At 45.6% G+C, this 13,675-nt stretch overlaps 1 protein-coding gene across 1 annotated transcript; it reads left to right on the top strand.

Annotated features, from left to right (window-relative positions):
- The first annotated feature begins 1,458 nt into the window (after positions 1-1,458).
- On the top strand, positions 1,459-13,379 carry LOC144145548 (uncharacterized). Its single transcript, XM_077677194.1, has 6 exons — positions 1,459-1,665; positions 5,125-5,228; positions 8,972-9,034; positions 9,880-9,942; positions 10,099-10,152; positions 13,189-13,379. The coding sequence occupies exons 1-6, from the start codon at positions 1,578-1,580 to the stop codon at positions 13,276-13,278; spliced, it is 462 nt and encodes a 153-aa protein (XP_077533320.1). The 5' UTR covers positions 1,459-1,577; the 3' UTR covers positions 13,279-13,379.
- Positions 13,380-13,675: the final 296 nt, after the last annotated feature.

Genomic DNA, 13,675 nt, shown 5'->3' with positions numbered 1-13,675 from the left:
GTAAGCGGACATAATTGTGGATTCGTAAACGAATTCGACGAAGGCATTTGTCTTGGTGCGCAAATAAGCTCGGAATGTTAGCTTTTAACCAGACCTCAAATCTTCGAAAGAGAGACGAATGTTGCGTCTATCCCCCTTTTTGCTTAAGCTTCGGTGTCTCAGCCTCCATAAAACACTTAAATAATCCATCGTTCAGCGTGCATAAGTGAGATATAGTAGGCGATAATTAGCTTTTAGGTATTGGCTCTTAAGATAATTAGCTTTAATGTATAAGCACAAGCCATAGACGAAATATGCACAGGCAGTTGATGTTCATGAGAGTACTCGTACTATCAGGGTATGAGCCACTGCGCCCACAATGAGTGTACAGTGCTCAAGAATGCTGCGACCTAAAGAAAACTTCGACATTGTGAAAGGCAGTGGTATATTTTGAATTGTGTTTTGCAAGAAAGCACGCCGGAAAATCAGGTATTTTTGGTTGTTCGTTGACTGCTCCTGAAAATTTGGCTTTGTTCTTTCATTGAAAAACACGCGCCTGCGTAATACGTGTTTTAGAGTCACATGTGAGGAAACCGTGTTTAGAGCACATAAAGTATGACGTTACACGGTCACTTCGCCGGTCCACATTAAAATTTGCAGTAACCGTCTGCCCTTGTAAACGTCCTTGACGCCGTCGCCTCTGTGCAGTGCGAACACGCTGTTTGCTTAATGCGGGCTCCTGAAATTTTAAAACTGGGAGTACCTTCAATTCACTGAGGCCATCCCTGACAGCATATAGAAAAAAAAAGACATGTAGAAATGTTCATGGGCGTTGCTATTCATATTTCATTGTGTGTTTTTATGCTATACATTAGGATGAAAACCAGGTCAAACTACAGCTACAGCGTCCTTTTCTTCCGACAGGGTAGCCCTTTCTAGCTCCATATTTTTTGTGGGCGTGTGTCAAACCTCTCGGAAATACCAACATAAGTGATAAAATGTTCTTATGAGGACATCTCGGCAGCCAAGTTTCCTTCTTGCACGCACCGGAGCGATTTTCCAATTTCTGGCGGGCAGTTTGAAAAATGATATTCGTGCTTGTTGGGAACAAGGTTCAGGGACAGTTGCACCAAGAAAAACATCGCAAGCGCAGTTGCCTTGGGTCCATACGACTCCGCCGTGGAGCATCCATCTATGTAGTGCTGTGGACACAGCGTCGAAAATGCCCCTGGCGCGGCCGGCCCTAGCGGCACAGGTAAACACATCCCCCTTCAGGCCCATTTTTAATCTTTAAAGACCCTCAGACGTGCTCCACCGCCTGCTTTTCCAGCTGTCGCCAAGGTCCGCATGTTTCAACTCGCGTTCGCAGCATCGCTGCTTCAGGCGGTGAGACAGATATTGGATTTTATTTTTTTTTATTTTCGTACGCTCATTGCCACGCAGCGTTTTCGACACCAGAGAAATGTGAAATGTGTTTCGCGACTGCGAGAAGGGAAGTAGGCATAAAAGAAGTGGCCAAACACTTGGCTTACTCAGACTGCGCACTTCACTGTAAGATAGCTTAGAAGAGTTCTTCAACCGGTGTTGTAGAGGCAAGCATGGCAACATCGATGAAAATTCTGGTCTGCTTCTTGTTTTTGGGCACAGCTCATATATCCTGGGCACAGCAATGCTTGAAGCCTCAGGGTGAGTTGAACGTATTTTCAATCATGCTAAAGATAATACCCTAATGTCAGCTTCCGCATGGCGTCACTTGACGAAAAGCAGAGGTCGGAATGTGGCTAATCGACTATACGATCGACCGGTGCTTTTGTAATCTAATTCGTTGTGTTTCACGGTGGTCGACTCCTTACACCCCGCTTTGCTACAGGGATGTACCTTGAGATTTAGCGCAAGTAACGTCAACAACAAAGTTACGCCTACTTAGAAACACGCGTAAGCACTAAGCTCCTCGAGCTGGTTGGAAAAGCCATCCGCTATTACAAAATTCAGTATGAATGCCGGATCTTCCCGCCGTTGAATAGCTAAATCCCGCTCACGACTGCCGTTTTCATACCCAGATAACCTGCCCTGCCTTGCGGCAGCGCAAGTTCCTTCAATTTCCCTAGATATACCTCCGAAATCTCACCAGCTGCTTCAAAGGCCCCGCGATCATCAAGTAAACTTGGGAAAAGCGTAGTAAAAATTTACAAGCTCCGACATTTTCAAAAATGTCCTGATTGAAAAAGCATTAAACATTTGCTGCATAGTAGCTGTAGATGCGGGGACCTGCTTGTCGGATGTGAATAAGTTTACGGCAAGGATGAAGATAATCTCAGTACTTGTTGACTGGGAGTCCTACTCCCCAGCGTGACGGGGAGTAGGACTGAAGACATTCCGACACTTGTTGGGCATTATTCTTTGTCGCATAAAAATTGTCGCGAAGCGATTCCCCACAAAGAAGGGTTGTTGAAGAAACAGGATAAATGTTCAGAAGCTGTAAAAAGCACTGCAGGTAAGCATAAGCATTGTGCTTATCAAGATGACCACGGTAATTCTCGCTAGTCTATTTAGCCGCTTAGCCGCCCTCTGAAGCGTACAAAGAAAATCAGAGACGGGACGGAGCAACTACCATTGGAGGAAAAAAAAACATGAACGGCTGGTTATTCCGCGTCGAAGTGTTTCAAGGGGGGTTTCCTCGCAACTTCAAAAGATAATTCTGAAAAATTCGAACACATACAAAGATGGAAGGGAAACTTCATTTCATCCTATCTCATGGTCCTCCTAATCTTCCTCGCTTTCCCCGTCCCCTCTATCCTGGACGAAGGGGGGGGGGGGGGGATGGGGTACCAATGAAACATACAGTAGAAGGCTAAAAGGTAATCGAATTCTTCGGGCGCAGAATAACGCCGCAAATAAACAAACGATGATAGTGAACGACTGCTGTATAAACGGTGACAAGAAAATTAATTAAAAGATACTTCGTATTTTACGCTTCCGAGACGATATACTTTTAGTCAGGATACATCATTCAAATGTTTGGAGAAGCAACGTGCCGAAAACTACGAGAGAACTGCAAAAAAGAGCAGCAGCAAAGTAGAAGATCAAACAGGAATGTAATTTGTCAAATCGGCCGTTGCAACGCCTTTTTATATAATGCACCATACAGAACGGCGAAAAAGAACAGGGAAAGGGATTCTTGATCACTGGAAAACCTTCAGTTGGAACGTACGGAAACGAAGGTCGGTCGAGAGAAACACAGACACAATGCTCACTAAGAACTGAAGTTTACTGAAGAAAACACACGTATATACTGAGGAGGAGGAGGAATAAACGTGTATCTGAAGCTGTCAGCCCTGGGTAAGAGTCCTCATTCCAGGACCCCTTGAGTCCGTCCGGCTTCTTGGGCTCGCTGCACCAGCCAAAGCTGGTCGTCAGGGTCCGAGCGGAACAGTGCTCTCTCCCAGTGCTCAGGGGAGGGGAAAGGCAGGGGGGGTAGATGGGGGTTCTTATCACAGCCCCACATGATATGGTAGAGGGTGCCCGGAGCCTCGCAGAAGCGGCATTGCGAGGAGTACAGGGTGGGGGCCAGAATGTGGGCTCTAGTGGGGTGGGGAAATGTGTTTGTCTGAATGCCTCGGATATACGTGTCCTCCTGCGCACACGTATATACTGAGAAACATTGCAGAACTTGGTGAAAATTCGGCACAATCAGTCCACTGGATACACCCGGAGCACGTCCTTTTCTTTATCGGTTATTGTGACGTAAGCGGTGCTTACCCACGTGTCGCCCGTCTTGTCGATCAATAATTTCTCGTGCCAGGTGATTGTTTCCGTCAAGTAATGTCGATCTCGTCGATACGTGCGGTGCATTTGCAATCGCGGCATTGGAATGGAAAGTGGCCGAATGGCGTTGTCTTGAGTGATGCGGCGTGTTCTCGGGCTCTGTCATTTATGCACCCGCAGGTTTGTCCAATGGTAACTTCTCCACATGATAATGGGATAGTATAAATGATATCGGTGTTGTAATCTGCGTACCTGATGCGATGGTTCTTATCACATTGCTCCCCTTTGGGTTGGTCGTTTACGCGCCGGCACAACGTATAGGCCTTGTTCGGTGCACCGCACGAAAACACCTTGTCTGGCCGCAATCTTCTTAAGTCTGTGCGTCAGGCCATGCACGTAGGGAATCACTGTGGTGTTGCCTTTTGTGCGTTCCACGCTGGTGACGGTCGCTTCTTCTTTCCTGTCACCCGTTGAAGCAACAAACTTTCGGATATGGCCGCTAACGTGCTGTCTGGATTCTTGGTGCGACTCCAGAGGCGGGTAAAAGAGTAGACTGTTTACTTGGCGAAAATAAAACCTTGGTGAACAGGGTTGACGCCACATATTATCTGCAACAAGAGGTTATAGTACATTATTCCAGTTTGCTACACCTGTCGTTTCGATTTTAGATGCGACTGCATCTCAATCACTCGCCTTGTCCCTCCATACGGCGTTGTCCGCACCTCCCGCTACACTATAAAAAAAATAATACTTAGCGGCGCCCGGTTTCGATCCCACGACCCTGTGGGCGGAACGCGAGGTACACGGTGCTCTTCCCACTGCGCCACAAAACCAAGACAGAATCAAATGCTACGAACGCGCCTTATATCCTTGACTCATTCAAACTACGTCAAGATGATACTGATACAACGCATGATGGGGCAATGATTAACACTTGCAATAAAAGAAAATAAGCTCCCACTTACAGCAACAATGATGGAGCAAAGGTCGCTGCGACAGCGAAACCCCAAGCATACCACTGAGAGAGATTGACCTAGATTGGCCAATAAAGCATACTAATAATCATAAGACATAATAATCATGCGCGTTCCCGACACGTTTCACGCGATTTCAGAATCAATCGAACGGAAACACCAAGTGAACCCCACGATGCGTCGCATCTACACAGGGTTCCCCTCGCGGGGAGGTGGGCGCAATTTTATTGTGAGGTGCATATAATGAATATGCCCCATTGAATTTAAACTAGCTCGAAGTTTGCGTGTGTGCTGGCATCTGACTTGTAGTTTGCCACATTTTTCTTAAAACATTATAGCCTCACTTAAAAAGTGCCACGCACTGGCGTCGTAAGAGGACTTGACGGGGTGTTTTCCTTCTTTCCAGGTGATGAAATTATGAAGCAAGCGGGACAGATTGCTGGCGAACTTATGAAGCACTGCGTCAGCCTGTTGGACACCTACCCTATGCCGCTCAGCATGATCGCAGACGTAAGCCGGGCAGAGGATGGACTAAAAACACGGCGTTTAGTAGTATTTCTTATTGCATGACGCGCGTTTTATCTATGCGCCCAATTTACAACGTCACCACAAACCCATTCCCCGAAAAGTGTTTAGACCATGACAAGAAAGAGGCCCCATAAAAATATTAAGGGTATGTTGTGTGAATGCGTAGCCTGTGTTGCCCTTTAGTCATTTAGAATAACAGATACGAAAGTAAGCTGTCTTATGTGAGCTCCTTTTTGGGGCACAAATGTGCGTTTATCGCTAATCAGCCGCCTCTTTAGCATTCGCTCTACGAGAGACTCGTAGCCATCGATCTGAATATTCAAAGCCATCACGTTTTCATTGAGGGATGTTAATGGTAGTTTCGGGTAATTTAGTAATTGCGGTATTCCGGCAGGAATGAATTGTTTGCACAATCTGGGACATGAGAGGGGGTGTGTAGGTTCAGGATAACACTGCGTAATAACCCTTTTTGACAGGATATGGGGGTGCCCGGGACCTGCCTAACTTATCTGTCGTGGTTTACCCGTGATAACGAGGTGCTCCGTGCGCAGACGGAAACACGTAGTTAGTAAAACATATTGAAATATTGTTAGCTTTAAATTAGGTAAAAACATTTTTTATCGCGCGGCTGTTAGTGGTGAGTCAGCAAGAATATTCCTTGCCCTTTGTTGCTGACATTGATTGATTTATTGATTGTAGGGTTTAACGCGCCGACGCAACGCAGGCGATGAGGCGAACCGTAGTGAGGAACCCCAGATTAATTTTGACCGCCGGGGGATTTTTAACATGCGCCGAAATCTCGCACACATGGGCGTTTTTGCTTTTCGCCTGCAGTTGCTGATGTTGAAGAAACTATGCACATACTATTGAAATCAAGCAAACCTATCCCCACTGCGTGCTTCTCCGCTTTCTTAGGGAGTGGTGACACCACATTGCACGCCTTGCGCGCAAGGGCTGCGACTCACTCGTTTTAAGACGAACGGATGGTTGATAGCGCTGCGCGAAATGAATGTGACAGCACATTCTAATTAGCTCATCGCATTGTTCTGATTAAGTAATTAAATTAAATTTGGTTTCGCTTTAACATCCTTTGGTGGGTGATAAACGTGGGTTTTTTTGCAGAATAGCTGTTCAATATCCAGCAATCACCACAGCAGTCCATGAACAATGAATTGGACAGCGGGTGCCTCCCACAAGAGGCCTTGTCTAGGAGCCTAGAACACCATTCCATGCTCTTTCTTAATGTGAAGCAGTAAATGCCTCAGATGACGCGATATTTCATGTTGCGCATCACGCAGAAAATTGCGAGGACACCTAAGCGCTCACGATGTAATGAATGCGAAATCTTTAGTGTTTAATGGGTGAACGTGCCCTGCCAGTGTAATTACCATTACTTTACCTGTGCGTATTTTTTTTTTACTGCGTTACTATGAATAAGTATTACCCGCCTAAACTTGTTAGGACTATACAGAAGAACCCCGTTGGTACGTTCCCGGTTCGTACGGTTTCTCGATTACTACGCTTTCAATTGTGAACACTAAAAATGTCGCATAGCTTACCGGTGTTTCTTTCCCGTTTAGTAAGTTCCTGGATAACCTGATTTCTCAGTAAGTACGTTCAAATTTTGAAAAATTGTGCCCAGCTACGACCGCTTGATTTGTTTTACGCTAAACAACAAACGTGCTGACCTGCGTGCTGACCGAGCCTCAGCGCACGCAGCGGCAGGGCCGCCTGGGTCACCGTGACGGCTTTCCGGCAGTGTTGCGCTTGCCGCAGTAACTTGTTAACGCGGCTGCCTTTAGCCAAAGTCGCCTGTATAACGAAGTCCCGCCGTGTAAACCGTTAACCATGGAAGAAATCGTGGCGGAATCACGCCGTGAAGCAGCGGCGGCGCTGGACGAAGTCTCCAAGGAAGGTGGCGGCGACGACGGGGAGGAAAAAGAGGTGGCGCCTCCGGCGGCCACATATGGACAATTAAAGCGGGTAGTTGGGCGAGTTGGTTGGTGCTGACTAATGAACTCATACTTCTAGCGAACTAAAGCACAGGACGAAGAAAAATAGAAAGACTAGCGTGTGTTTCGTCTTTTATTTCTTTCTTCGTCCTGTGCTTTAGTTCGCTAGAAGTATGAGCTCATTAGTCGGCCACATATGCTCAGGCCGTAGTATAGGCTTGGAAGCGGTTCAGAGTTACTTTCGCGCGAAAGACAATCCCAGTGCGGACAAAAGTCTGCAATGGGTAGAAAAGGAGCCCTTGCTCTCATAGGGCCGCAGCATGCGCCAGCAGACGCTGACAGGCAATTGAAAAGTGCTCATGTTCGTCTCTCGATCGCTTTTTCTAGTGCGGAAGAATGTACGTTTTCCCAGATAGCACTTTTCTCCCTCGCGATTTTTTTTAAACAATCAGCAATGTTCTACTGTACCTAGTCTTAACATTACTTTGTGGTAACATTAATTCTTACGATGTACCAAGCAACGCCAAATTCGTTGTACGGAAAAATGCAGGTACCCACAGGCAACGTTACAACTCATAGCGTCAAGCTGTACTTTGCGTCAGGTAGGGGCATAACCGCGTTCGGACTGCTCGCTCGCCATCTGTTGAGGCAACGCCAAAGGTTTCACGTAGGTGCTACTCACGTCACAGCAGCAGATACTTGCTTCCGCGTCACCAAAGAGGACATTTACCTCGAACGTGCTTCCGGACTCGCGCAATTCCTGCTACTGAAATTAGCATGCACAAATTGCTAAAATACACCTCAGCAGATGTCCTTTAAACCGGCTTCTAAATCCAAGGCTCCAACGCAGTCGCTGGGTCTACCTTTAGTCAGCTAAGTCAGATATATGTGGCTTCGTTGGAAATTGGGCTCGCGTTGTGTTCCGGAAGCTCTGATCTGGATCCCCCAGAGGACCCGAATTTATTCAATTTTCATTTCAAGGGGAGTAGTTTTATTGTCGTTGCGCCGTCAGCCATATGCCGTGTCATTCTTTCTACCGCGCAGAGTGGCGGATTTCCTGTCTCACGTCAACTAATGCTTCCGCATCAAAGTTATGTCCGGATCATGCCTGCCTTACGCATACGTACGGTGCACGAGTAGTTTCATCTGTGGAACGCCCTATTCTCACCTGGCTTGCGAATGCACTCGGTGCACGATGGTAAACGGGTGCAGCCACAGGACGACGTTGTCGGCGTTCCCCTGGTGTTCCATCTGCCGCGTACTGTGGACTCATTCGCTCCTTTTATGTAGTACACATGCTGGGAAAGTGCGCGAAAAAGATGTTATCGTATTATTTACAAACAGAAAGTGGGGTTGAATAACGTAAAAGAAGAGATCAAAGGCCAATGCGGTGCCCTTCGTCTGCTTCAACTGCATACAACAAATACCAAATACAACTGCAAGCCGGGCCATTCATTACTCTTTTGTGATACAAAGTTTCACTTCAGAACTACTACGACAAGGTACTTCCCTCTTCAACTTTTTTACATAGCTTTTTGACACCAAGCTCCGGCATTAGAGGGTAGGGGATGCTGACAGTTTGACTAGGAATGAATTCACACACAAAAAAACACAAAATACTTTGAAACGCGGCATCGACATATATAACTTACCCCACTTTTAATGCACAACTCACAGGGAACTGCTACTTTTTTTTCAGCTTTCTCAAGGACTGTACTGATTAAAATTGAAATAAAGCTTGTTCTAATACCTTTGTGGCAAAACGCTTTTCAGGCAATGAAGACGCTGTGTGTGGACTACGCTGCCTGTCACGACAAACATGAAGCAAGCGCCAACGTACGTGAAATCACGTCACCAAGCACTTTTGCGAACATACAATTAACCGACGCAAATAAACCGATCGATTCCAACGCTTTGAGTTCACACTTTTCGATGCGACCTGCGAGCAAAGTCAATTGCGTTTATAGTAAATGTTTAATCACTTTTAAGTTAAGGGTTTCAGTTAAGTTAGGTCATTGGGAAAATATTTTAAGTGTTCGAGGTTTTGCTAAATAAAACCCAACCTTGTTATTTACCATGACAATTTTAAGACAGCAAGGGAATTCTAAGCCTATAATTTGTTATTCAGCCAGCTTTCATAATTACCTGCATGTAGATGGAACAAGGTGAACGACAATACGCAGGTAAAGTTGACATGGGCATTCATTTTGAATGATATTTTTTAAGATTTTATAAAATAGGAGTAATATCAATTTTATTACAATTTTTGCTGCTTGCGGGTTATTTGCGTTAGCTGATACCTACCTCTTTCAAAACAAGGGAGGCCATTGACTGTACTGAATATTACCTTCACTTTCCGATTTTCTCATTTTTGAGAGCCAATGCAACAAACCAGAAAAAAAAACGTTTTTTTTCCCTGCCAGGCTTTGTAATGCTTTTATTGTTTGGAGTAAATGTACTAGCGCTAAGGTCTTCACGTACCTTGACAAAACTTGAAAAGATGAACTGATTTGAATTGAATGCAAAAATGAAATGGTTTTTACACCCCGAAACTAAAGCTGTGGGTGATGAAAAACGTAAAACAGCAACCTGAGAACCTAATCGGCTCAAATATACCGTCAGACTGCTTTTTGTTTTATGTCCCGTTCCACACTTGTGTTCTTTCCGCTATCTTATAACAGAAACCGGACGAGTACAGAAAGCTGCTCATCAGCTGTGGCCACCCACATCTCGTAAATTTCTTCGTAAGTGCACGAAGCTTGATTTGTTCTCCTTTATACCATGTATAATATACAATTGCGGGGCTCTATCAACACCAATTTTGGTTGGAATTACGCACTTTCCAGGCTCGCACACATCTTATACTAACCAACGTCGGTTGTTATGCACTTCTTTTGCAGAAAGGCCAAGCCGAGTTCAAGCATGACCCAGAAGTTGTTTCGACTGCAATTGGCGTAAGTGTAACGTTTCTGTTTCCATGTATGCATTATGCGCGTATATAAAGCATCGCAACAAACAAATATACGGAACATTTAGTGTCACATTGAAATGGCCCGCTATGTGCACGGCAAAATTATGAACAATAGATCAGCAAAGCAGTACATGCGTGGGGTGAAACGAACAGTCAATCTTTCCGCCCTCGTCCGTGGAAGATTCCAGGTACGTAATAAAGCAATTATAAGAATACGAAATTCCCTGTTGTGGAATATTGTTTGCTATAAAGCGAATTTAGACCATTGCAACTTAGGTCACATCTACATAAAACGAAATACCGAAGTTTAGCTCCATTCAAACCCTCAAACCAGTGTTTCTTAGCCGAGAACCACCTCTCGAGCCCTAACAGTTGACGGCCATAAGTATGACCGTAAGCATGGTGTATATAAAATCAATGTGGCTACGCAATGCACTAAGAATGATAAGCGTGTTTGTTAAAAAAATCGCGTCTTCTGGTGTGGGAGGAGATGGGTTTAGTTACGGTCCTTATTAGCGTGACAACGATAAGCACGCAGTTGTTCATAATCAAGGGTTGCGCGTGATGATATTCCTCTCGAGCGTTAGAAAAGGAATTAGGTGGGTGATAACGATTACCCGTTCGCTCTGTTCATAGCAGACCAGTTTTTGGATTTCATTCCTCACTGGCTATAAAGGAGTTTGGGAGTGAAACGCGGAACTTACTTACGCGGCCGCACATAATTCAGGACGCAAACTCAGCACGGGCCCGCAAATCTCGAAGCATTTGCTAGGTATCTCGCCCTTGCTTTTGGCATTAAACGTGCACTTTTTAGAGGTCCAAATTGTACAAAGGCCGAGTAAAGCGCGCACAAACGCACGGACATTTCTAACACATACGGTCTCGTAGAAGAGGTAGAACGTCTACGAATTCTGGGAGCCGCGCAGCAAATTTATAACCATTCCGGCCATCTATCCACGAAGAAATTTCGCATCATCACGGATTCCTATGTTGCTGTCCAAAAGTTAAATCGTCCGTTTTCACCGAACAATACGGCAACAAACATCCTCACCTTGATAAGAGACCTACAAATTGAAGGCTTCAAAGTTAGAATTGTTTGGACTCCAGGACACACTACAGGCGCAGAAGGCAACCATATGGCACACGACGGTGCCAGGGAGAGGCTACAATCACCTCCCGCGGTGCCCGCCACGCCCGTCCCCCCTCTCCAGGCAGACTGGCAACTCCAGCTTCGTCACCTCAAAAAGGAAAGCTGCAAGCGCTTACAGGCAGAAACTCCTGTTGGCATCCTTGCCCCTCTCCAGCGCTTCTCGCGTCCGGTGGAAGTATTCGCCAATAAAGTGTATGCGAATGTTACGTACATACCCCCCCCCCCCCCCCCCCCATTATTTATAACTGGGCAGCTCCAGCAGGATCCGAATTGCGCCGATGCCCTCGTGAAGGCACACCAAATTTTTATCATTTAATTTGGCTTTGTCCATTATTCGACCGTAATCGCCACCAGCTTTTAACTCCAGGTCCCGCCCCTGCGACTGAACAGGAACATGTTAGTCCGGTCCGCGACGATCCCACCACACTAGAAGCAATCACCGAGTACGCCCTTGAAAACGGACTCTACAAATTAGTGTAACGGCCTGGTATGCTTTCCCGTTCTACCTACAATGTGAACTGACTGCAGCGTGCACTGTTTTCAGTGTGAACCGCGTTGTCTACAGTGTGAACTGTACATTTAAGTGTGAGCTGTGCATTTTAGTGCCACTGACTGACTTTTATGTGTTCATTTTGTGATTAGGAAGCCAAGACTGCAACTGTGTTCATTGTGCGAGTTGTGACCTTCCCCTTTTTCCCTCATCCTTGCTCCCCCCAGGGCCCCATGGCCTCTCGTCTAATAAAGTTTTTCACTCTTCACTCAAACGCACGCACGCACGCAGGCACCCCCCACCACACACGCACACATACGCGCCCGTGTGTATTACCCGTGACACACGTACACTAAAAATGAAAAAAAAAATGACATAAAGTGTCTAAGGCCTTAAGATATTATGTGATATTAATATATATTTGAATTAAGATATTATTAGTAAGGCCTTAATGACATTATTTGGGCGGGCCGTGCTACACGCGAAAACACAAAGGTATTAAATTTGTTAGGTATGATGATGATAATAACGACAAGGATAAATGCGCTCATATATTAGAAGTTTTTAACATAAAGAAAAACGTCTTCCAAGGATAAAAATGTTTTTTTTGCGAAAGAAAGCGTAATGAGAAAAAGTGTTTTCTAAACAATGGTGTACGTGAGCCGTTTCTAAAAGGGGCTTAAGCAGCTGTCGTCGCCTGCCAGCGGTAATTCAAAACGACGAGTAACACGATATTTTGCCTTTTGCAGGTGTTTTAATAAACTTCGTCTTTTAAAAAACGTCACCACCAAGCGCACACAAAAAAGCGCCCTATTTCGAAGTTTAGCTACGTTTCCGCGTCCAAACTCTGGTGCTGAGAGTTTCGTTAATTTCATTTGGTGCTTATCGCGTTCGAGAGTAGGCAGCTTTAAGGCGTTCATAACGGCGATTGAGTTCTGCGGAACTCCTTAAACCAGAAATGACATTAAAGCAAATGGCATTAGACTTTTGCGTGTGGCAGCGAATTAATGGCATTAAAACCTAAAGCATTTAGCACTTAATGTCATTTTTCATGTACGTGTGGCACGGGTATAAGTGTGCGAGCGAGTGTGTGGGCAGAAATGCCGTGAGTACGAGCTGTCGGGCTTCGCATAAGCAGATAAACCGCATATTGATTAAATATATTTTGAACGAGCCTTGTAATTGTTCTTGTCTTGGGAAAGAATAAAGGAGCAGTGGAACGCTTTGCATTTAGTAAAATATTTTCCGGGTTCTGGATGAGCTGTGCCAAGTAATGGCGCTCCCGTTATAACGCAGCGTACAGACTAAACAGGAAATGCCACTAAAACTTTGTGCCAATTGGTCGAGCAATATTACAACACATGTAATTTTTTTTTCAGACTTGCATCATGGACCACATTCCACTGACCAAGGAGATGGGCATAGCCACTGCCTACTGGATTCTTAAGATCATGGGCGCGCATGAGTAATCTTGGATTGCAGAACGTGGCAGGGGATTTCACCGGCATTTCACGTGTACCCCGGTTTTTTTGTTACTTGTATGACAGAAATAAACCGAAGATGGGCGATATATGGGCTTTTTCATTGATGGTAGGGTAGTTAATATCACGGAAATTAACAGCTACAAATCTTGAACATGGCGACGCTTTAATCCCATGGGTCTATTTGAAGAGCAGCCGTCGTCATGTACAGTTTCATATGCTGTTGGGAAAGACGATCCCACCGCTGGCACCACTCTTGGGAATGACTATCCCAGGGCGGTCGCCAAGGTTGTGACTCGCCTTCCTGCTCGTCACCGAGGTTGGGAATCAGCCATCCCGACGCTGTCTCCGCTGTTGCGACTGGCCACCCGAGCGCAGTCACCGG

The sequence above is a fragment of the Haemaphysalis longicornis genome, unplaced genomic scaffold, assembly GCF_048455015.1.
Source record: "Haemaphysalis longicornis isolate Haplotype H1 unplaced genomic scaffold, Haemaphysalis longicornis Haplotype H1 scaffold_7, whole genome shotgun sequence".
NCBI classification, from domain to species: Eukaryota; Metazoa; Arthropoda; class Arachnida; order Ixodida; family Ixodidae; genus Haemaphysalis; species Haemaphysalis longicornis.
The sequence above is the reverse complement of the archived record's forward strand: the minus strand, read 5'-3'. Positions and strand labels throughout refer to the sequence as shown.